General features: G+C 48.4%; 1 protein-coding gene across 6 annotated transcripts in view; it reads left to right on the forward strand.

Moving 5' to 3' along the window:
- Positions 1 to 23,443, forward strand: part of MECOM (MDS1 and EVI1 complex locus) — a 347,041-nt gene that overhangs the window by 280,624 nt on the left and 42,974 nt on the right. For 5 of the 6 annotated variants that reach the window (XM_087739815.1, XM_087739816.1, XM_087739817.1 and 2 more), the window contains exon 3: positions 17,653 to 17,787. In XM_087739815.1, coding sequence (XP_087595941.1) covers positions 17,653 to 17,787 — 135 coding nt within the window. Of the gene's footprint in view, positions 1 to 15,370; positions 15,950 to 17,652; positions 17,788 to 23,443 lie in introns of those variants that run through there. The other variant, XM_087739819.1, reaches the window with a different exon arrangement.

The raw sequence follows: 23,443 nt of genomic DNA on the forward strand, positions 1-23,443 counted from the left end.
TCTTTTCCGAAAGGCTCAGAGGTTAGCTCCACGTTCACTCCACGTGAAATGCTAATGCAATAACCAGCTACGTTACACAGCCAACGAGTTCCCAGCTGGAGGCGGCACTCCTCACCTCACTGGCTCCCTGCTCCATCCCCAGGCTGTTTGCCTGTTCAGTCATGAAGGATGTGAGCTGCCTGTAGAGTTTCATGTTGAAAGAGTTTGGATTTTTTTTTCAATGAAATGAGTGGATGATGACTGAGGGTCATGCATTAGCTCCTGAAGAAGCAGGCTTTTTTCTCTGTTCATCGCTGCTTTTGCTATCGCACCCTTTGCTTTAAACATAAGGGACGGGAGCTGCATCTTGCTGCCCTGCTATAGGCACCTCCTTATTGTACACTTTACCATAATGTAGCAAGCCATAATATTAGCTAAGGAGATGACACAGGTCTATCCTCCATGGATATCATCCTTCAAAACACCACCAGGCGACTCCCCAGCCACTCACCTGTCTTTTTTCCCCCATACATTTTATTTTAGTCACGGGGTGGCACTCTAAGTAGTTGTATCTGATTTTTATTCTGGCATTGAAATTCATGCCAGGAATAAATCCACCCAAATGCAAATTCTTCCCAAGTTAAAAAAGCACTGAGATGCTCAGTGAAGCTATACCAGGAATGAATTTGACCACATGAACTTGGATTGCAGGTACATACTCTATCACCTAAAATCCCTTCAGGTTTGCTTAGACTCACCTCTGAATTACAGATATTAAATCTGCAGGATTGTAATAGAAGACAGCCCACTGAAACTTTTATTTTAAAGATAAAAATGTCAATTGAGAGTAACAACAGACATCATAAAAACACATTAAGAAATGTTCACCATATATTTGAATACAGTACTTATGGCTATAGAAAATACTAGGATTTTTAAAAGTTTAATGATTACTCATTTGAGATATTTTATGAAAGACATTTTATAAAACATTGCTTATATTCTTGCCATTTCTCTTGCATCTTCCTCCTGAAATCAGCAGAAATAATTGCTTACTTTCTACCAGACTCTATTCACCAGTAGTGTAGATGGACAATTGTGGAAGGTTTTTACAGTAGCAATGTGACAGTTTAAATTAAGCAACTGTTTCCATCTAATGTGGATTTGGCAAGATGCTAGCTTCAATGTAGCTTATGCCACTCAGATGTCAATTTTTTCTTCATTAGGCCAATATATTAGTGAGCTACACCATGCTCTAAAACTTGCATCAATCAGCCACCACGTTTACTCTTTTTTTTGTAGTTGCCTTCTCCTTCCAAGGGAAATGAGCAACTCTCATCATAGAACCATAGAATCATTAAGGTTGGAAAAGACCCTTAAGATCATCAAGTCCAACTGTTAACCTATCACTGCCAAGTCCACCACTAAACCATGTCCTCGAGCACCACGTCTACCCTTCTTTTAAATACCTCCAGGGATGGGGACTCAACCACTTCCCTGGGCAGTGTATTCCAATGCTTGACCACCCTTTCAGTGAAGAAGTTTTTCCTAATATCCAACCTAAACTTCCCCTGGCGCAGCTTGAGGCCGTTTCCTCTCATCCTATCACTTGTTACTGGGGAGAAGAGACCGACCCCCACCTCGCTACAACCTCCTTTCAGGTAGCTGTAGAGAGCAATAAGGTCTCCCCTCAGCCTTCTCTTCTCCAGGCTAAACAACCCCAGCTCCCTCAGCCGCTCCTCATAAGACTTGTGCTCCAGACCCTTCACCAGCTTCGTTGCCCTTCTCTGGCCACGCTCCAGCACCTCGATGTCCTTCTTGTAGTGAGGGGCCCAAAACTGAACACAGTACTCGAGGTGCGGCCTCACCAGTGCCGAGTACAGGAGCACTATCACCTCCCTGGTCCTGCTGGCCACACTATTCTTGATACAGGCCAGGATGCCATTGGCCCTCTTGGCCACCTGAGCACACTGCTGGCTCATGTTCAGGCGGCTGTCAACCAACACCCCCTGGTCCTTTTCCTCCAGGCAGCTCTGCAGCCACTCCTCCCCCAGCCTGTAGCGTTGCATGGGGTTGTTGTGACCCAAGTGCAGGACCCGGCACTGAGCCTTGTTGAACCTCATACAGTTGGCCTCAGCCCAACGACCCAGCCTGTCCAGGTCTGCCCTCCAGCAGATCGACACTTCCACCCAACTTGGTGTCATCTGCAAACTTACTGAGTTACTTACAAACTTACTTACTCTTCACACATTGCTTTTTTTCTCTTCCCACCAGGAATTGATGCATAGCTCCTGTTTGAATTGGGAGTGGGTGTTCAGGTTGGAAAGTGAACTTTGTGTGTGTGCTATAGCACGGATGCCCCGTAGCAGCTGCATCACGAGCATTTTGGCATCCTGCGGGATGGAAGCTTGTGGGGGGTCGCTGCCCAATACATGCAGTAATTATTGTTATTGATGTCATCGAGAGGTCTGTAATGATGTGACCAAGGATATTTAGAAGGAATGGAGAGAAAATGTGAATTGCCTGGTGCTTATAGAAATAGTTCTTGGGAGTCATAGCTGTAGCTGCTTTTGGTTTTAGAAAAAGTAGAAAAAAAAAAAAAAAAGTAGTAGCTGTTCCAAACGGTTGCGAAGACGGGATGGGCTTCTGTAATTTCAGGGAGAAAAATCAGAAAATCATGTAACATATGACTGTTGATAACTGCAAGAGGAACAAATGCTTTCCATCCCAAAACGCGTTGTACCATCAGTGTTTGTTTTAACAGCCCCTCTTCAGACATTAAAAAAAGACTTTTTATTATGATTTCTGCCTTGGGCACTGATCAGCAATGTCGAAAAAAGCAAGCAGAAGCATTTGGTTGCTTATCCTTCCTTCTTGTTTCCTTCTACTCTAAGTTCTTGAAAGGTCATAAAGTAGAGAAATAAAAAAGCCACTGAAGTCTAGTTTTGTTAACTTTATCTTCTGAACATTAAACATTGTTTCAAATTTCTTACGGTACATAAAATGTTTTGCCTTGCTGTATCATGTATACAGAACTTGAAAAAGTAATTGAGACAGCTCAGAAAATGTAATGGATGTGTAATAGCAGCTCTTTAGATCTTCTGTTTTTAGCATAGCATCTTTTTGTTCCTAGAGGTGCTTTTAACATGATATCTACAGCTATTTATGAAGTCATTTATTTTTGCATGGTGATAGGTCTTATTTTGCAATTAGCCTGTGCTTTCTATCTTGCTGTAGTGTGTGAGCCCCCCTGAAATGTTGTTTAGTCTTCATTCACCCTTTTTGTTTTCCTTCCACAAGGCATTCACCCTAATAACTTCCATTTCACAGGTGCAGTATATCCTAGCTCCCTTCGGCACCTTCTGCAAAAACATTTTGAAATCGTTGCATTGGAACAGAATTCAGTTCTTTTTGTTGGGCATTTTCAACATAAAGAAGTTTTCCTGTTTGCCTTAAATTCATTCATCACATGAATTTCAGCTGATGGTTTTCAACCACTTTTGCTCCACATCCTGTTACGGTGGGCAACAGCGGTGCTTCGTAAGGGCTGTCAGCAGGAATACAGCATGCCAGCAGCAGGCACATTGGTAGAGACCGGGTTTTCCCCATCTAGCTGGAGCTTTAGGCAGAACTGAATTGCTAAATCATCATTTAGGCTATCTGGGCCATCTCTAGTGTGTCCAGACACAATTTATTCTGATGCAAACTGGTGTGAGCTCAGTGGGAACGGCAGCCTCGCTAACGCGCTCTAATCCTCTATCATTTGCATATATGCAATCCAGTGAAGTTAACAGGATTTCCCTGACGTGCTTGCCAGCAGTAGCAATGGCATTGGTTTCCTCTAATGTGTCAAGCAGGTCGCTGTTAATCAGTCACCGTCGGGCTTTTCGTGCCAGCTACTCTGCTCGTTCTGCTGCTGCACGCGGGAGCAGCTGTAGCAGAGAAGGTCTTTGGGTGCCAGCACAGGTCTCAAAAGCTCCAGGGGTAAAAGAGAAGACATTTTAATAGTTAGTGGGAAATTTTGTCCACTCCATATCCTCATAAGCAAGCACAGAGGGAAGTTTGAAGGCATGGCCAAGAGCGTTGGCTGCAAAGCCTCCTTGGAAAGCTGGGGGTGGCTCCGAATCCAGCAGGGACAGCGGGGTCATGGCATTAGTGAAGGAGGTTTATGAATTTTATCCTCATGTATTAATGACCCAGGGTATCCTGTCACAGCTCTTTGCGCACAAAACTCCTCAGGACGTGACTGAGCGTGTGCCCACTGAAACGTGTGTGCAGGGGCCAAAGGGGGCGGCTGCGGTGGGACCCTGCTCAAGTGTCCTGGAAGCACTGGGAAGCTTGGAAGGAAAGGTACAGAGAAGAGCTTGATAAATAAGATGATGTGAAACTGAATCACTGCATAGAGATGAATCAAAATTATAAAATCAATAGGTATTGATCTGTATATATCACACAAATAACTGTGCCTGAAGAGGTGCCCAGATTTAACATGCTGATTATAGGGCAGTCAGTAGAAATAACTTGAGATCTGAAGACCTATTACATTTTAGTTGTTCTGTGCTGCAGCTGAAGCTGATAATATCTTAGCTGAAGTCTCTTTTAAATTTTTTCCTGCTTGAAGTTCTTGGTAACAAGTATATTTAATCAACAAACCAAAACTGAAGAACAGATTTTTGGCTTACAAAATACTCTTGAGCCATCCAAAGCTGGAGTCCAAACACTACAAATTCTTCTAAAAATATACACCTTTCATTTTAACTTCCATTTGCTTTTCCTGCTGGCCTCGCTGATGGCAGCCAAGGTCGCTGCACTTTGGATGTGTCCAATAGCCGCTTGGCTACCGACAGGAGTTGCAATGAATCACCTGGAACATCATCCGTGGTCACCGAACCCTTCCTGTGGCGGGTTGGAAATCAGGACAACAAAGTCTTCATTATATCCCATTCATATATATCCCACTTATATCTTATTCTTTCCATACCCCTTAAACTGGTGGAGCAGCACCGTATCAAAAGGAACAAGGATTTACAGGAGTTTGGGGATTTTTGGTCTCTCTTTGCTTCTGGCATTGACTTCCCTCCCTCTTTCTCATCAGTAGATATGTTAAGGGAGGACGGATGTGCTTAACTCTCAATGTGGCGAGTGGCTGTCACTATTATTGCTTTCTTCAAGATTATCATGGAGTTCTTTGTCCCCACGTTTTGCCCGCTAAACCCAGGGTAAATAGAAACCTAATAGATGTGTAAAAAAGCTTCAGACGGGTTACTTGTCGTACATGGGCAAGAATAGTCTGAAACTGCTGCAGAATTACTTCCCGTCTTTATTCATGGATTGATAATGTTCATTTTCCTTTGCTGGATTAGATTTGCTGAGTAGATTTCTGGGCATATAAATGATATTTTGGAATGAAACCCTCACATTTTATAAATCGTTCAAGCCAATTCAGTTTCTTCCTTCTGTAGAAGTATTTCCTGGTCCACAACACTTCAATCTAAACCGACTGCTTTCTGTTTGAGATGAAATTCATCAATTAACTTAGAGAGTTAAGTAAGAATTAGGTAATTCTAAAGTGCTAATGAGCACTCACAACTCCCTCTTTCATCTTTTATAGCATTGTTAAATACACCACAGGCAGTAGGGAAAATTGTGGTCGTTCATATTGTAGCGTATATTTGTACTTTATCGCTCAAGCTGACAGATTTCCCTCGTGCAATAGACAACTAGTTTGAGCTTCTGCCCACAGTGCCTGGCAGGAGAGCTTCTATCATCAGTTTACTTCTAGAGGTGTCACAAATATTACATTAAAATTATGGGATGCACAAATATCTGGCATATCCTGAGATTCCTGCAGGTTCCCAGAGGCACCGTGCTTTGGGTTGATCCAGACCTTGTCCAAGGGCTGCAGCCCTGATGTGCTCCAGCATGCCAAGTACAAGCACCATGCCCCAGCCTCGTGGTCCTGGAGCTGAAGGCAGTGGGGGGGATCTAGGACTGGCTTTCGTCTGGAGATGGAGCAGTTCCTCCATCTACAGCCCTGGGGCACCCTGGGTCTGGGCCGAGTGTCCTGTCTGATCCTGGGATTACACAGTAATTTTGGGTGGAAATTGCACTCTTGTCTGGACTGGATCAACACTTTTGGCCACTAATTCAGCTCCAAGGTAGCTAGCTGTCTTACGTCAACACTGTCTTCAGCACTTCGAGCTGCTGTCCCTTCTCTGGTGTGACCACCTTCCCAGGCACCGATCTCACTATAACTCCTTGAAAAGCCAACAGAGATGACCTCCTTCCTCAGTCGATACATCCCACAATAGCTCCCTTAACCTCAGCAAATCTCCTGCCCTGCCCCACGTGAGGACCTGGCCTGAAGGATGCACCTGGTGCACCAGGGAAGACTTAGGAAGGGAAAGAAATGATCTGAAGTGGCACATACTATACTGGATTCTCAGCAATACAGATCATACGGTTCTCCGAAATCCTTCCTGGTGGAAAGACATCTATTCCTAACACATTGCCTTGTTTTGCTTCTACAGACCCAAAAAATCGCAACCTGTCTTGAGCACATGCCCATGCCCTGCCGCTTTTTGCAGTCAGTTAGTGAGGTTTCGCAGAGGCCGGTGTTGTGGTTGGGGCAGTCTCTCCCCCGCTCTGCCTGGTGGGGATCATGATCCATCTTACGTTCTGCGCTTGTATGATTGCTAGGTGACTCCTAGCAACAAGACTTGACATCATGAACTCCGTTTCACATTTCTCCCGCAAAAAAAAAAAAAAAAAAAAAGGCTGAGTTTTATGTGTCCTCCCCAAAACTGTTTCTATAGGAGGAGCTTTCATTTATGGTACCAATCAGCACTATGTGCTTATGTTTAAAGAGCTGTTCCAAAGCATCAACTGTTCATTTGCAAAGCTAAAATATTTTCCTAGCTAAAAAAGGGTGATAAAGTACAATTTCTGCTACAGATGAGCCATATTAAAACATGCAGAGCTGTTTTAACTGGCAGAGACCAAGCAGACTCCCCCTATTTATCCATGAGAAGCCATGAACACCAGCAGCCAGGCAGGAGTTTCTGTTCACTGCAGTCAAAGGAAAGAAGTAAAAAGCAACTTCTTGGTGAATGAAAGTTATGGGAAAATATTGCACAAGGTTCCTTCCCAGCCCACCGCCAATTTTCTCCATGAGCAAATCTCCATATTCCATCTGTCAAAACAGAATGATAATCTTCCCATCCAGCACACTTTTTATCCCGTCCATGCCAACTGTAAGCTTTTCAGGTCAGAGGCTCGTGTTTATTATTTTTCTACCCACAAAGGACCCCAGTTTCAACTGGGGCCTCTAGGTGCTGCTGTAATACTAATAAAACTAATACTCATAATTCTGCTAGTGGCAAATTTTGCCCAACATCTTAGGCTTAAATAAGTTATATGGAAAAATGGTTATAAAACAGCCTCCATCCTCCTTCAAATTCTGCAGGTCATTTTGCATCTGCAAAACTCAGTTTATGGATTGATATGCATCTTATATATTGTATCTTGGGAATGTTTTCCTATGAATCTCACACAAAATCTGCAGCATGACTTGTGGATAAAAAAGCCACAGGAAAAAAATGCCTGAAGCTGTACCACTTACCTCCCTCCTCCTCCTTCACATGCACACATGCCCAGCTGCTTTTTTTTTTTCCCCCTTTGTTTTATCAGTACAGTGCTAAATTGCCAAGTTTGAAATTTCTTCAGCAAATAAGGGATGCATGCCAGAACACAAGTGCCCCGAGGGATCTGAGTCTTAGGGGAAAAAGCCCTTAATTTCCAAGTTTATAGGTAGCAGCACTTTCTTGAAATTGGAAAATGTTCAACTCATTTATGGAAGAAATCTGCCACGAGGATATGCTGATGTTCACAGCTATTTCATTAATAACCCATTCTGATCAACACACATTTTTTTGGTTATAGGACAGGTTTATTTTGACACCTGTATCAAATATATTCTGCCCTCCCTGCCCCTAGAGATTTTCCCAGTGAGCAAAATCTCCTTGTTGTGTAAAATCTCTTTAGTGCAAACCAGGTAGCTCTCGGAGTAAGATTTTTCAAAATTAATCAGGCACCTTTACCCATGTGTGACTAATTTATGTGGAGCAGCACTTCGAATGCGCGCCCAGGCGGGCTGCCGTGCACGCACAGGGCTGGTTAAGCATTTACTGCTCGGGACCCTCATTTCCCCACCCAGGGTGGGTGCACACAAACAGCTCTGCTCACCGATGGCGGGGAACCTGACCCACTCACATGGCATCTGTGGGCCAAATACTTTACGACTTAATCCCGGGGAGATTGCCCGAGCACAGGATAAGGATCAACCTTGCATGTTGCTCTGCCACCTGAATAAATTAGCATTCCTAAACTCCAGTCCTCAGACTTATCTACCAAGCATGACTCGAAATGTCGACGGGGATTTTAACCTATTTATAGTTTCATAACAAGCCCGTAACAAAGAATTCTCCGTCTCCTACCCATATGTAAATAATATCTAACGCTACTGTCAGGGCTTGGCAGGGCAGCGATGTTTCCGAGGCTGTGTGGATCCCTTGCCTGCCTTTAGCAGGGTATCTTTCCACTCGTAGGCAAGCGCTTGCAATAGGAGGAGGATTAATCGTTGCTATTAGAGCCCTTGCTTTCTTCCGCAACCTTCTCTTCCCAGGGATGATGAGTTAATTCAGCTGGAACAATGTTAGTTCATCAATTTTTGTGGTTTATCTGAAAATCGAATTGCAGTAATTTCATATGCCAGCTGACTTAATGCCCGTTTAGTTCAGGTTTTAGACAACTCCGGTCGATGATCACGAGGGGTTTAATACAAAACGTAGGTGGGATGAAACTGTAACACCGATGCTTTCAGGCAGGTTTTTCTTCGCCACTGCGGGAGCTGGCTGTGTTGGCTGTCTGCACGTGTGTTTCTGCGTGTAGGACGCGTATCCGCCTCTTCTGAACCTCCGCTAGAACCATCCACACATGTACATTTAAAACAGCAAATGCAAACCTGAAAATTTTAAAATGAGTGTTTGACTTTTTATTGGGTGATAAATTGCTTCTTACTCTTATAAAGTCCGCAGGTGTTTATGTCCACTCTACTACGCCTAGTTAAAACTGTGGCTACAATAGGAATGCTTTGAAAATAGCCAGTCACTCCTAAAATTGATTATTAAAATAGAATTACCTGTTATGCATCATCACATTAATTCTTGTAGTGCAAAGTCCTGTTTTTTAACCCTTCCAATCCCTTTCGGCCTGGCATTTTCTCTGCTTCGGTATTTTCTTTTCCATCCTTTTGCTTTGCAAATTCTGTTGGCAGACTGTGGATAGTGCCGAAACCCGAACGGTGCCCCAGGGGTCGCTGCCACGCACCCTTCCTGCGCGGCTCTTCCCGATGCCACGACGGGCTCTGGGGCTGGAAAAGGACTTCCAAAGCAGGCCCTCAGACTGTTTGGCAAATGAAAAGGCTTGAAAATCAAAACTTTGGAAGAAGTGAAGGGTTAATGGATCCCTGTTGAATTCTTATGCACATGTATACAAAGGAAACCTGGAAAATCCTTTTACTGTGCTTTCTACCACCACCACCCCCGCCCCGGGTATGGTGCCTTCTCAGGGAGTGTTAGAGTTCTTCCATTTTTAGAGCAGCTTCTGCAAAAAAAAGTTGTGGTTTTTGCAGCTTCTGCAAAAAAAGTTGGGCAGAGCAGCCATGGCTACATCAGGTGGGAGCCTCTGGCCACCCCACGTACAGCCTCAGTCTGTGGGGTCCCACTGCTCGATCTCTGGATGAGCAAATTGTGGGAGCAGGAGCAGGCACAAACCAGTTGTATTTCAGCAAGGATGAATGAGAGTGCTAAAAAAAACCCCAAATCAGACTTTTTTTGGTCATGTTGGTAGGTTTTAGAGGGCCATGTTCAAGGTCTTTTACTCTTTGGGTGGTTGAGAGAGAAAAATGCCCTTCCAGGCTGCCCAGCGCACAAGGAGATATATAGAATAAGGGCATTGCCAATGGAGTTTCCCAGATTTTCCAGAATTTTGGCTTTCTTTCAAAACATGAGAAAGGTAAAGCACAGGAAAACGCACAGCTTCTGGGTGGAGAGGAGGCCAGCACCCACATCAATCAGCCGCTGCCTTAAATTGCCCTGTCTCTAGTAGGTGTTAAAACGAGGTAGCTAACGCGGGTTTCTCCCCTGACTTTTCTCTTAGCACACACGCGTGCCAAACTCGCCCGGCGGGGACTGTCTCGCCTTGCGGGTGCAGTAACCCTGAGTGCCCAAAGGGCCCAGGCTGGATTTGGAGGCTTCCAGCCTCTTCTGTAATGGAAGTAATGAACACTACGAAGGAAAACAGCAATGCTCCTCAGTGTCCAGCGCCAGAGCACGCGCCTTGGCAGGGAAACCTGGGGGAAGATTTGGCGGAGGAAAATGAGATTTCTCCCATTGCAAGGAGCATGCTTACGGTGGGGGGTGAACAAGCAGCATCGCATCCCTCAGCATCACATTTTGGGGCTGGCTGCAAGGGCCAGGGGTTGTTTGCAGTAAGGCGTTATAACATCCCTTCCTGCCGTGAGGAAGGGCAGTTTCCACAGGGTTCGCGAGCCTTCCTCCCCAAGGCAGGAGCAAATTCACCCAGGCAGCTGGGTACTAGTCACTGACCCATTTTTACATCTTCCTTATTGATGGAGAAGGTAAATCTGCTGCAATCTCCCTTCTTTTCTTGGTACGCAGTAACACTCGAGATCCAAAAAGATTCAGGCTCAAACCCCAGCAGCGTGCCTCGGTGCCTGCCAGAAAACTCCTTCCCACCAGGCAGCCCCTGCTCAGGAAGTTTCCCCGTATCAATCAGCCGTGACGGCACCCTCACCTGCAGGGAGACCCGCACCGGCGGGACGCGATGGAGCTGCCGGCACGCGCGGGTGCCTGGACGCAGCGGTGCCCGCCCCGGTGCTTGGCACACCAGCATGTTTGCGTGTGTGAGAGCTGGGCAGGACCCGAGGGCGGCGGGTCTGCCGGGACCCTGCTCACACCAGGATAACGGGAGATGAGAAAGCGGGGTTGGGCTGTCAGGCTCAGATCGGGGTCAGAAGGAATGTGCTATTTTAGAGCACGGATTTTAATACAAGAGAAAAAGTGGAGTCTTTCTGCTCAGTACTCGGGTAGTTTTGTGGCTCCTGCCAGTAGCAGCATCGTGGCTGCTCCAGACCATAAGATGGGGTGCGAGCGGGGAGCAGCACCCATGGGAGCACAGGAATGGCTTCACTCATGCCTGGGCCCTACCAGGAGGCAGCATCACACGAGCATGCCTGCTGTGCATCTGCTCCGCGTGGGTGCCACGCACTCGCTCTACGTATTTATTTACCCCAGCCGTAACGCGCCGTGCCGAGGGGGCTCCCGCAGCAGGAGGAGGAGAGCAGACCCAACCACGGGCTGCCTCTGTGCGCGGCGGGGTGCTGCGTGTGCTCTGCAGCTCCCCCAGCACAGCCCCGTCCCCACGGGAGTCGCAGAGGTCCTTCAACTTTTTTATCGCCTGCACACGCACCACTAATTTTTTTGCAAGGATATGGGGCTGTTTATTTTTTTTCTCCTAAGGCCGTCGGTATTTTCGGCGGGGGGTGTGTGTCTTTTCTGCATACTCATTTCAGACTGGTAAATGCCCCTCTCTGCCTGGCTATGGAGGGGAGAGCCCAGCTGGCTGTGCCCACCGCAACTGGAGGCTTCGGGCTTCGCGCCCCGTAGTTGCCAAAAGGGGACCCCCTCGGCCGGCGGGGTGAGCCCCGGGGGTCCCCAGAGCCCCACTCTGCCCTGGGGAAGGAGGGCCGGGTGCGGCAGAGCGGTGATCCCCCTGCGTCCCGCAGCCGGGCCGGGGGGAGGAAACCCACCCTCCAGCAGTGCCGGCAAAGCCAGCCTGACCCGAGCAAATGAAAATAATCAAAAGTAATTAGAAGCGTGCTGGACTGCTCCTCGGAGATCTGTGCGAGAGAATAAACATGCCGGAGCCCTCCAAGCCACTGCAAAGGCCCATGTCTGAGCTGTTAGGTGCCCTGACCTTGTCCACATAAAGACGTGATTTATGAAGTGCAGGGCACAGCAGCAGGGCTTCTGTCTTCTCCAGAAGAACCAAATTACTGAGGTGGAGATTAACATGCTTTCAGTTGGGCCCATTTCCAGACCAAGGGAAATTTTTTATTTACATTTTTTTACCTTTAATTTCCTCCTCCTCTCCCTCACTCAAAAACTGCCTTTTGGCCGGGAGGGACGAGCCCGGCAGCGTGTGAGGGCAGGAGGGGCGGCCGGGACGGGGCACCAGCGCGGGGGGCTGCGCCAGCACCGCCATGCCCACCGCCACCGCTCCTTCGCACGAGGGCTGGAAGGGGTCCGGCTCTTCCCTCTGAAATAAGCAGCAATACCTGTCTTTTTGCTTGATTTTATTTTTTTTTTTAAGTCGATAGCTGCAACGCAGGGCAGGAGGAATTAACATGCAGAAATTGTGTCGCCTTTCCTGCGTGTCGCTGCCTTCCCGGGTCTGTCCCGGAGCGTTTGGGTATGTCGGAGGGCTGTTGTTTTCTGCGTGTTTGTTTTGCTTTGCTTTTCCTTTCTCCCTCCCCGCTTGATACACTCACCCGGTATTTTAAACACTCACCGCAGTGTTAGACAGGATGCTCAATGTTGTGTTTAGTCACCTTGAGAAATATAACATTAAACCCCACTTAAAAATGCGGTTATGAAGTGGCTTGCTCTATAAACGTAAGGATAATATTAAGCCTAATATGAACATTTACGGTATTTTAAAAAATCGCCAGCGACTTGTCTGATTTTTCACCGTTGTCCTCTGCAGTGTTTGTCCACAGGAAGCCCATTAAAAGTGGACAGTGCAGTTATTTCATCTGGCTTTGGCTGAGCTGCTTTGCCTTGCTTTAATGATGTGCTGGAATGCACGATGCCCATAGGGTCTCCATTATGAGAACTTTTACTTCTGGGACGACCATGAAGTTAAAGGCTTAAAAGAGGCATCAGTTTACAGCCTGGTGGGAATTACTAGCAGACTCGAGTACTAACTCCTTACTGCCTCCACTAATATAGCGACTTATTTTAAATAAACAACTGCAAAAGGGACCCCGTGGAAATATTTGGGCCTCTTGAAGCGCCTACCAAACCGTGCAAGGGGAGAGAGAAAAGGCTATAGATGCGTTTAAAGGACTCTTGCTTGAAAGAAGAAATAGAGCGAGCGAGGTGTAGCATCAACGTTCCCTTACGAGACGGGGGGTGAGGTGAGGTGAGGTGAGGTGAGGTGAGGCTCAACCCCCAGCGCCTCTCGCCGCGCCCCGCCGCGAACCCCTCCGGGGCACGGCCCTTCCTCCTCCTCCTCCTCCTCGGGCCGCGCTCCCTCCGCCCGGCCGGGGCAAAGCCGAGCTGCCTGAAGGGGAACTGCCAAAAAATGAGGGTTTTCCCCCCGCCCCCCCGCAGCTGCGCACCGCCCGCCCTCGCCCCGGCCCCGCTCCGGCCCCGCTGCCGGCGCGTCCCGCCGCCGCCCCCGCCGTCTCCCGGCGGCCAGCGCCACCCAGCGGCCGCTGGCGGCGCCTCCCGCGGCGGCGGAGCCCCGGTGCCGGCCGGCCCCGCTCTGCCGGTACCGGGAGGCCCTTTTGTTTGTCCACCGGCGTTTCCTCCCTTTGTGGCAAAGCCGGGGGTGGGAGGGGGGGGCTCCGGCTCCTACCGGGGCCTCTGATCAGGCCTATGGGCTCGAGCAATCAGTTTCCCAGATTACTTGTATTTAATACACAATGCATCATAAAACAAATCCCTCATCCTGACAGGAAGAAAATAGAACAGCTCATAGCTCGAGCCGGTCCAATTTATGGCTAAATTAAAAAAAAAAAAAAAAAGAGAGAGAGAGAAAAAAATATAATAATAAGGGAAAAAAAAAAAAAGCTCCAACAATGGGCGAGCAGAGGGAGGGCAGGAAACCAATGGCCCGGCAAAACCGGGCGGGCAGCGCGGTTCTCAGGCCCGGGCGCTATGGGAATCTCCCACCAGGTTTTTTGAGGTTATTGACAAAGGATTTTTTTTTTTCCTTTTTTTTTTTTTTTTTTTCTGTCCTACCTACCACCACTGCGTGCGGGTTTTTTTTTTTTTTTCCCCCCTTCTCTCTCCCCTCCCCGCCTCGAACAATAGCTATTATCTGAAATAACAGTTCAATGTCACAGATAACAGGCCGCTGAGACGAATTAATCATCATCTCTTGTCACCCGGCTTCTCGCCCTCCCTCTGCCCTCCCTCCCCGGCCCCCCGGGAAAGAAAAATCGACTTTTAGTCTGAGAAATATATTTGCACTTAAAAAAGAAAAAAAAAAAAAAAAAAAAAAGTGGGTGGCACTTCTGGATGGTGCAATAAAAGATACAGTTCAGCCCTCTTTTTTTTTTGGTTTCCTGCCCTCTTCGCCAAAATGCACATAGATACGTGTTATCTTGCCATGGTTAGCTCGGACGGTGCCAAACTTTGCGGGCCGGTTTGCGGCTTTGCGTCGCGGCGGGGTTTCGGGGCCGACGGGCGAAGCCGGGAGCGCGGCGGGGGCTGCGGCCGCCCCGCGGGTGGGAGCGGGCCCGGCCGCCGCCGCGGCCCCCGCCGGCGGTCAGAGCCCGGCCTCCCGCCGGCTCCATTCATGGGATTCGTTACCAAATAAATAAAGAAAAAAAAAAATCGTTTAGGAAGCGCCGGCGAGTGGTTCCGCGGCACCAAACGGGGTCGTCGGGAAACTGGTCGGACCAAAAGAAAAAAAAAAAAAAAGTTGCATTTCATTAAAAATTATTATTAATAACCACAGTGACGGCGATGACGAGGATAGCTCGGGTAACGAGCCAGGCGCGCTGGCTCCTGGAGCGCCGGGAGAAGCCGTCGGGGCGAGCGCGGCGCGGCTCCCCGCTCGCTGCGGGGCCGCCGCGACGGCGCTCCCGGCTGCGGGGAGCGGGGGGCGAGCGGCCGGGCGGCGGCGGGGACGGCGGCGTATAAATAGAGGCGAGCGGCGAGGGCCCGAGGCACCGCAGCCCCCCGCCGGCCCCGGGCGGGGGGTGCGGCCGCGGGGGGGGGGGTGCGGGGGGGGCTGCCGGTGAGCCCCCGCGGCGGGGCCGCTCCTCCGCGACCTGGCGCTGACCCCCGGCCGCGGGGCCGCTGTCGCTTTAAGCGCGCCGGGAGCGCCGCCGCCGCCGCCGCCCGGGCCAGGGGGGGGCCGGGGGGGGGGCGGCCGCCGGCGCGGCCGGGGCTGCCCCGCTTTAAAGAGACAGTGCCCGAAAGGGGAGCGGCGGGCTGGCAGGACCCGACGGGGTGGGCGGGGAGGGGGGGCGGGCAGGGCCGGGCCGGGCCGGGCGCTGCCCGGGGGTGCGGCGGGGAAGAAGCGCCGCGGGCAGGCTGCGGGGGTGGGGAGGGGGCGAGCCGCCCGCCCACGCACGCACACTTTTCTCCCATCCCCGGCGGAGAAGTGGAAGAAGTTTGTTTTGTTGAGCGGTGTGCGGTGGGTTTTTTGTTGTTGTTGTTGTTTTTCTTTTTCTTCCCCCCCTTAAAGAGGGTTGTGTGGTTTTTGGGTTGTTTTATTTTTTTTCCCCTCTTCCTCCCCCCTTCTCCCGATAACTTTCTTTGCACACACACACACACCAAGCCGATAAGACCAGGAGGGGCCGAAAGAGGAAGGTGATGGCGAGCCGGCAGCAACCCGCCGAGCCCCGCCGCCGCTGAGCCCTCGGAGGCCGGCAGCCCCCTCCCGGCCTCCCCGCCCGGCGCCCCGGGCCCCCGCCGCCCCCCGCCAAATGCTGGAGCGCTCCGCGCCCGCGCAGCGCCCGCCGCAGCCCCGGACCCCGACGGCCGCGGCCTCCGCCCGCTTTTGACGCCAAGATGTTGCTTCCAGCCGTCTGAAGGATATTTTTCCCCTCTCCGCCCCCCTCCCTGCCCCCGCGGGCTCCCGGCGACACAAGGTAAGAGCGGGGAGCGCGGCGGCGGCGCTGCCCACGGCCCCGCGGGACGCGGCCGCCCTGCCCCGTCGGTGCCCGCCGCGCCGCCGGCCCCCGGGCTGACCCTCCTCCGCCGCTCCGGGGGGTAGGGGGTGATTCCCCCCCCCCCCCTCCCCGGGGCAGAGCGGGGTGTGCTTTGAAAAGGAAAATTAAATGCCGCCCTTGCAAAAAATACTCGGCGGTGCGGGCGGCGGGGCAGCGTGCGCGCCCCGGGGGACGGGACTCGCGGCTCCGCTGGGCCCCGCCGGCATTTGGGGTGGCGGGGGGTTCGGGTTAGGTTTTTCCCCCTTTTGGGGGGGGGGGCAAAGTCTGCCCGGGAGGAGGGGAGAGACCCCGCTGTCCCGGGGCGACGCTGGGCAGCCCCGGGCGGGCAGGCAGCCGCTGCCCCCCCCCGCCCAGGGACGGGCCTGATCCTGGCCCCGGGGGGGCGGCGGGGCCGGGCCGGTGACCCGGGCAGGGCCTGCCGTACCTGGGCTGCCCCGGGGCCGGCCGCCCCCGCGGGGAGAGCAGCTTTCCGCGGGGCTCGGTTAATGGAGGAAGGGGAGCGGGCTGAGGCTGCAGCCCGAGCCCGTGGGGGGAAACTTCCGTGGGCTTTCGTTACCGGCACGGCGCGGCGGGGTTCCCGTCCGCCCAGCGCCGAGGCCAGAAGTGCCCCGGGGCTGGACGTGGGTGCAAACGTTTCCCGTCGGGGAAACAGCCTCCCTCTGCCTTTTCTTGTCGTTCAGGGCGTGGGTTTGAAGGGTTTTTTGGTAATAAAATCGGGTGGTTTGCTGCCGGTGCCCAGCCGGAGGAGTTACAAATGGAGCAGGGAGCTGCTGGGATGCTGTGGGAAGTTGAGGATAGGCCGGTGGTGGAGCTTGCAAATAAATAATGAGATTCACTCATATGTAATAATTAGGAATTTGTCATAATATTAGAATAGAACATCCTCTTTAGCTTGTCCAGAAGCAATCTCATTATATTTGTTTATTGTCTGCATAATTGGAACCATTTATTGGTATGCATTGAATACTACCACGTTTTGCATGAGCGTTTACATTGTTTTTCATTTATTTTCTTTAGTTTGGCATAGGGAGTTCTGTTATTTGCTTCAATTAAGGGGAGTGATTTAAGTGTTGCACAGAAGGGCTGTTTGGGAAGCGTAATATTCAAACAAGATGAATAACTCTGCCTACCAAATAAAGTTTGGTTCAGAGTAACAAATACAAAAAGACTAAGTGGGTGCTGCAAACAACGTAAATCCTGAAACAAAACACAAACCTCAAATGAAGCCAACACTAGCTATTTTAGTAATTCTTGTTATATTCCCTGACAGAATCATATTTAATTAAAATAATAATTTTAAATGTAAATGGTCACTGATGAATGCCAAAGAAATCAGATCCCTCTTAAATTATCGTAGCATTTCTTAGCAAGAATTAGACAACATCTCGATTACACGTAAACATTTGTCAAGACATTTTTCAGTACATTTATCGTCCTTTTATTAATATGTGTGTATTCTGATCATTCCTAAAAAACAAATCTCACCAAAGGGGTGTATTTCTGAATAAACATGCCTATATTATTATTATCCATTTGTTTATCTGGAAACCTGTGATTTGTCTTTTGATTAGTATGCCCGGACAGCGACAGAAAGATTTACTCTTTCATGTTCTTCCTTTTAGATCTTGGATGAGTTTTGCAATGTGAAGTTCTGCATAGATGCCAGTCAACCAGATGTAGGAAACTGGCTCAAATATATCAAGTTTGCTGGATGCTACAATCAGCACAACCTTGTTGCATGTCAGATAAGTGATCAGGTATGTGGTGTTCACTTTCTGGACTTATTTTTTTAAGGAACTTTAAGGTGTCAATGGAAAAAAAAAATAACAGCAATTCACAACAGATTTTGGCCTGTTTGCTGTTATGGTAAAAGATAAGGCACAGATGTGAAATGCAGAATAGAGTAATTTTGATTATGGGCTGCAGATAATACGCATTTTCTGTTTTTCCACCTTGTTGTTCAATTCACAAACAATCCCTATTTTTTTATCTTCTACCTGATAAAAATTGGGGCTACTTTCTTAGGAATACAAAGCCTGTATTTGCTGATTTTGGATTAGTAGTATTGTCTGGCTCCTGTTCCAGTTCAGTTGCATTGCTGTGTTAAACCGTTGGGTTGATCAGAAGCTGTAATGTGAAATTAATGGAAAGAATGAAGATACAAAACTGATAATGCTGCCAATGTAGTTGTATGTATGGGGCTTTGGATTTGAATGCACACGTGCGTGAAGATTATTATGCCTTCTTATACACTTTGCTACAACTCATAATACTTGCATGCTGAACCAGGATCTTCAGTGGCTTTCTTTTTCTTTTCATTTATTGCACTTAAATCCATTCTTTGTTGGGCTGAAACGTTATTTATCCTTTTGTGTTGGAAAAAAGGCTGGAAGAGGCGGAGGAAGGACGCAGTGAAGCATTTTGTTTTCAATTATGCTGATGAGTTATTAGGTGTTTCTTAAATCAAGGTTCGCTTTAGTCTGCGGATAATACATGCCATTATGAAATATTTTAACGGTGAAGTTAGGTTAAGAAAGCTGTATTTCTTTAAAGTAAAATACCTAAAAGAGCAAAGCAACAACTGAGTGTGAATTCTTGTTTCCAATTTAAACTTTGCTACCTGCAACATTGGATTTGATTCATTTAATCAGTATTTCATTTTTCACCACTTAATTAACTGCATGAAGTGGATGTTAAAGACTATCTTTAGCTGATTTAATTGCCTTGACGTATTGAAAGGAGAATCACAACCAGACACAAAGCTTCAATTAGAAATCATTCTTTCTAATCAAATTTCTTACATATAGGCAATGAATGTGAGACAGCCTGCTATTTCTAGCACAGCATTATGTATTTCGCTCATGCAAGATAGCTGATTAAAACCGGTTTAAATAACTTTTTTAGAAACTATGAGAGAAGATTTTTTTTTTTTAATTTTCAACTTTTACAGTTCAGCCCTGAGCCCATGTAATACAGAATAAGCCAGCCGACCGAGATATAATTTCTGTTTTATACAGCAGCTGGTTTAACTAAAGAAACCATAAAGATTATTAGTAAATGCAAAATACATTTTCTGAGTTGAAATATGCTTTACACTGAAAAACAATACATTCTCTCAACGCGGAGCATTTATGGAACAGTCTTGCAAAGAGGAAACTATACAGATCAATTGAAACAGCAAATTCAAATATTTTGTGTTTAATAAGAGCTGGCATAGACAGGAAAGATTAGAAGTGGAATCACGTGCATTGGTCAAAGCAACTTACTGTCTTTGCGTCGGTATCGATGATCTGCAACTGAAACTACACGCTAGGCTGAAACATCAGCATCTACCTCTGCAACGCAGACACGCACCCGCGTTTTGACGTTTTTGGAAGGAAAGTTATGGCACTTGTAACTTTCTTTTTTTTTAGTGTTTACATTTCTGAGATTTGGTAATGGTGGCTGTACTGCTGCCAATAATTTCTTTCATTCACTGGAGACTTGTTATTTATTTTGCACAGTATCGTGCTGTTCATAATTCCATATTTTAATAGCTTATTGTTGCTGAGATTTGCAAATTAAGAATTGGTTGTCTTTCAAGTAGCGTGTTGTGAGCTGGGTGCTGTCAGCAAGAGATTGTTGTTCATTTGGCCCTCTGGAAGCGCTGCAAATTTACCCACAAAACTGTACGCGTCCTCCAACGTTTTATGACCAGAGCCTAAAAAGTTAATGCTAAAAATGTGCTCTCGAATCTTAAAGCGAAAAAGCCTTTCTAACAGCTCCTCCTTCTGCTTTCTTCTGGCACAAGCTCACCAGAGGTAATATAAAATATAATAGGAAGGCAAACTGGGAAATGGACATTACATGGCCAAACGTGTGCGTGTACAAGGAGTGACAAATGCAAGTCAGGACTGAGCGTGCATACGTGCCCGTGTGCTGACTGTGTGGGGCTGCCTTTGGGTCACTCTGCCTCTGTGGCTCCTAGAAAAAAAGGGGGGGGGGGAAGGAAAAAAAGAAAAAAAAAAAAAGGAAAAATTAAAAAAAAAAGGTGAAGCTTGAGGACGTGTATCAGTGGTTGCAGCTGGAGGACAGAGGCGATGCAGCCCAGCTGGGACAGGAGGCCCCAGCGCAGCTGGAGCCGCAGCCAGGGCTGGGTGCAGGGGTGGGGGCACCCCGCTTCTCCCGCTGCCCCCGGGAATAAGCAGCACCTCAGCAGCCCTCGTCCCACAGGGAGCATCCCCGCTGTGGGAGACGCTGCTCGCTCCCGAGGCACAGACACTCGATCAGCAGTAATTGTTCACGTCTAATTGCTTCAACTCATCTGTAAAATTCACAAGCAAACATTGGGCTGTACCTGAAAAGGTAAAAGATCCTGCCAGCGCTCCCAGCCTCATGCTGCCCACAAGTTTATGGTACTAAATTCAAGCTTGACTGACAGACAGGTATGATTCCCAGACTGCTTGAGGCAGGATTTAGATGAATCTCAGGGCAATGTGTAATCTAGTCGCTCTGCTAAGCTCTACCTTCTGTATTTAACAAAAAGAGCAAAAGAAAAACATTTTTTTGTTGTTTTCTCTCTCGGACTTTTTTCAGAGACACACAACCCCACCCACCGACTCACGGTTGAGGTTAGGTTTCATCACTTAGGATCAACTTTACAAAAGGCCTGGGCTCTTTCTTAGGACTGTATAAATGAGCTTTGCTAAGATGAACAGCTCGATAATGGTGGGATGCAGTCAAAACATGCACGCTGGATGCAACTCGTGTTTCATTTGATTGGAGGTGGAGTAGGGTTTAAAAGCTGAATTTTATTTTTTTTTATTTCAAACGAGGTTGATCTAGGATTTCTCTTTGCTGTCTTCCTATTATCTCCTGTCATACCCAATCTAACCTGAAAGTATGTAATTCAAGATATATGTGAAGAATAAAGTTCCACAAACAGGGCACTCTCATTTTTTCCTTTCCCCAGAGAGACTACGGTGTGTGCAGAGCTGCGGAGAACCTTGTCACTGTTATTGCCTTGGAATGTGTTTTTTCAGCTCAGAGTCAGCTAGGATTCAATACCAGTTTCTGCTAACTTGGATGACTCCCCTCTGTTATCATTAAATGTCTATTAGCTCAACTTTTTAATGACTTTGGAATGATTAGCCCTGTTAGGCTTTCTGGCAGCGCTGTCATCCCAGCAAAAGCATTATTTTAAAATGTATACGTTAAGGAAAGTGCAGTTGCAAACACAGCAGTGACTATAGCAATGGCATGTCAGGGGCTGTTACACGTTCCAGGCACGTTTTCAGGCTGGGATCATGGTCACCTTCAAGCTCTAAAAAAATATATTTTTTTCTTTTTTTTCTTTTAAGAAACGTAGTGGGTAGCAGTTGAAGTTAAAGCTCCTGAATGTTGTTTTTCTCTTGCTCATTGCTTGCAAAGCTCTGACAGCGACACAGCCACACGATGCTGTGAAACTGCTCTGAGCTTCCAGGTCTCTTCCTCCTCAACAAAGCAGCTGCTGAAGATTCCCTTTGGTTTATCCATGGAAAACTCCAAGTGGCTCAAGATCAGTTTACTGAGGTTTTGGATTGATGTGCGTACTGAAATAGGTTTTGGGTTTCTTTTTTTGTGTGTTTTGTTTTGTTTCCTTATACTCAAGTATGTGCCACTGCAATGGGAGAAAAACCAGTAGTAGTACACTCTTAACAACGTGCCCGATGCCAGTGATATAAACTTACACGAGCGAACCTACTGCTGTCGGTTTCACCAGATCTGATCACATCTTACACGTTTTACAAACTTTTTAAATCTGCAGACACAGCTTCATGTTTCAGATTTTACTGCCGCTGCCCCCCCGCCACGGCAGGCAGCTCGCAGGCAGAAAACGGCGGAGGCTCCTCCGGCAGCCCTAGACGCACAGCCACCTGCAAAAGTTGTGTAGTTAAGGAATGGTTTTGAGGCTTTGTTGTCAGAGAGTGAAATTAAGGTTTTGGCTGTTGCGGGTCAGGAGGGCACACGCACGCTGAGCTCATATGGGGCCCTATTCGGCCATGATTCCTCCTATGAGTTATTAGTTTATTAAGCAAATAAGGCTTAATCCAGCTCCCACTGAAAATCTGTCTCCAGTGGAGCGGGGTCGTGTTAGCTTAGTGGTGGAACAAGGAGCTCATCGGTGGTGATTTTCCACTTACTGCAGTAAGAGCTGAGGCTGCGGGTGAAACTCCTGCCCGGTCTTTCTGTCTGCTTGTGTTATCTGGAGCTTAATGCACTGGTGGTGTTCCCGCTCTCGGCGTTGGCCTGTCCTGACGTGACCTAAAAGAAATTGTTTAGAACCAAAACCAGCAACTAGTTGTTGCTATTTCTGCAAAGCGATAAGCTTTTTATTGACGATTCATGTTTAATAAAAGCGGTAAGGCACGTTGTTTCTAAGCAAAAATGCCTTTTTTTGTAATAAGAGCTGTCAAATCATGCTCATGTGCTTGCCAGAAAGAGCATAGAGGATTATAGATGTCCACAGGGCCAGGACAAGGCTGCAACTCACTCGACACTTCGTGTGGTTCACGACGGAAGGTGGGATGTTAGAAGACAACCGTGTGGTGAGGTCACCTCAGGAGAACGGGTGGACAGGCAGAAGTTGTGGTCTGGTGTCGGTGGTCAGCGACCCCCGAGCAGGAGATTTTGCGGGGCCGGAGCAGCTCGGTTGGATGTGGCAGCCCTTCACCCGGACCCAGGGCTTTCACAGAGGCTAAAATGCACCTACAATGGAAGAAGACATGAGTAGCCCTGGGGAGGTGGCCTGCAACCCCCGAGACGCCGAAGAGGGTGCCCTGCGAAGGGACATCCTGCAGCTCCCTCCTCGCTTCAGGGGAGCAGGAGGCACCTTTTACCTCAGAAGGTGAAAAAATGGAGATTCGTGGTGCTGTTTCAGGAGAGCGTCCTCGGTCCAGCCCCTCCTGCTTGATCCACTTTGGCAGTTTTAGGGCACTTTGGAAACGAGGAAGGAAAGGGATCACGGTCCTGGTGCCGAGGCGCTGCGGTGCTCCCCCACCATCTTGGCAGGGTGAAGGGGAGGGTCCTCTCCTTCCCGACGGGCTCCCACCCGTGCCCCCGCAGCCGCTCGCACGCAGGGACTTGCTGAGTTTCGCCTGTGGATTTTTGCTGAAGTTTTCTTTGGGCCCCATACAGCGCTCGGGAAGGACTCCTCTACATTAGCCCTTGAAAAAAACTCCAGTTAGTTTCAATTTATCATTTGCCTGAGTACAGCAAGAAGAACCTGGCTCGGGTTTCATCACACAGTTCTCCAGCTGCAGAAGTTGTTCATCACAGGAGCTAAAATTGAAGCTTTGCCGTTTGGACCTTTTTCTTTCTTTTTTTCCCCCTCAAATGCTTAATTACAGCTCGTTGTGAGGTTATGTATCCGCTCGCCCTTCTCATTTTTCTGGC

This window comes from Nipponia nippon, unplaced genomic scaffold (assembly GCF_047370975.1).
Source record: "Nipponia nippon isolate SJK-2023a ecotype South Korea unplaced genomic scaffold, ASM4737097v1 scaffold_7, whole genome shotgun sequence".
Lineage (NCBI taxonomy): Eukaryota > Metazoa > Chordata > Aves > Pelecaniformes > Threskiornithidae > Nipponia > Nipponia nippon.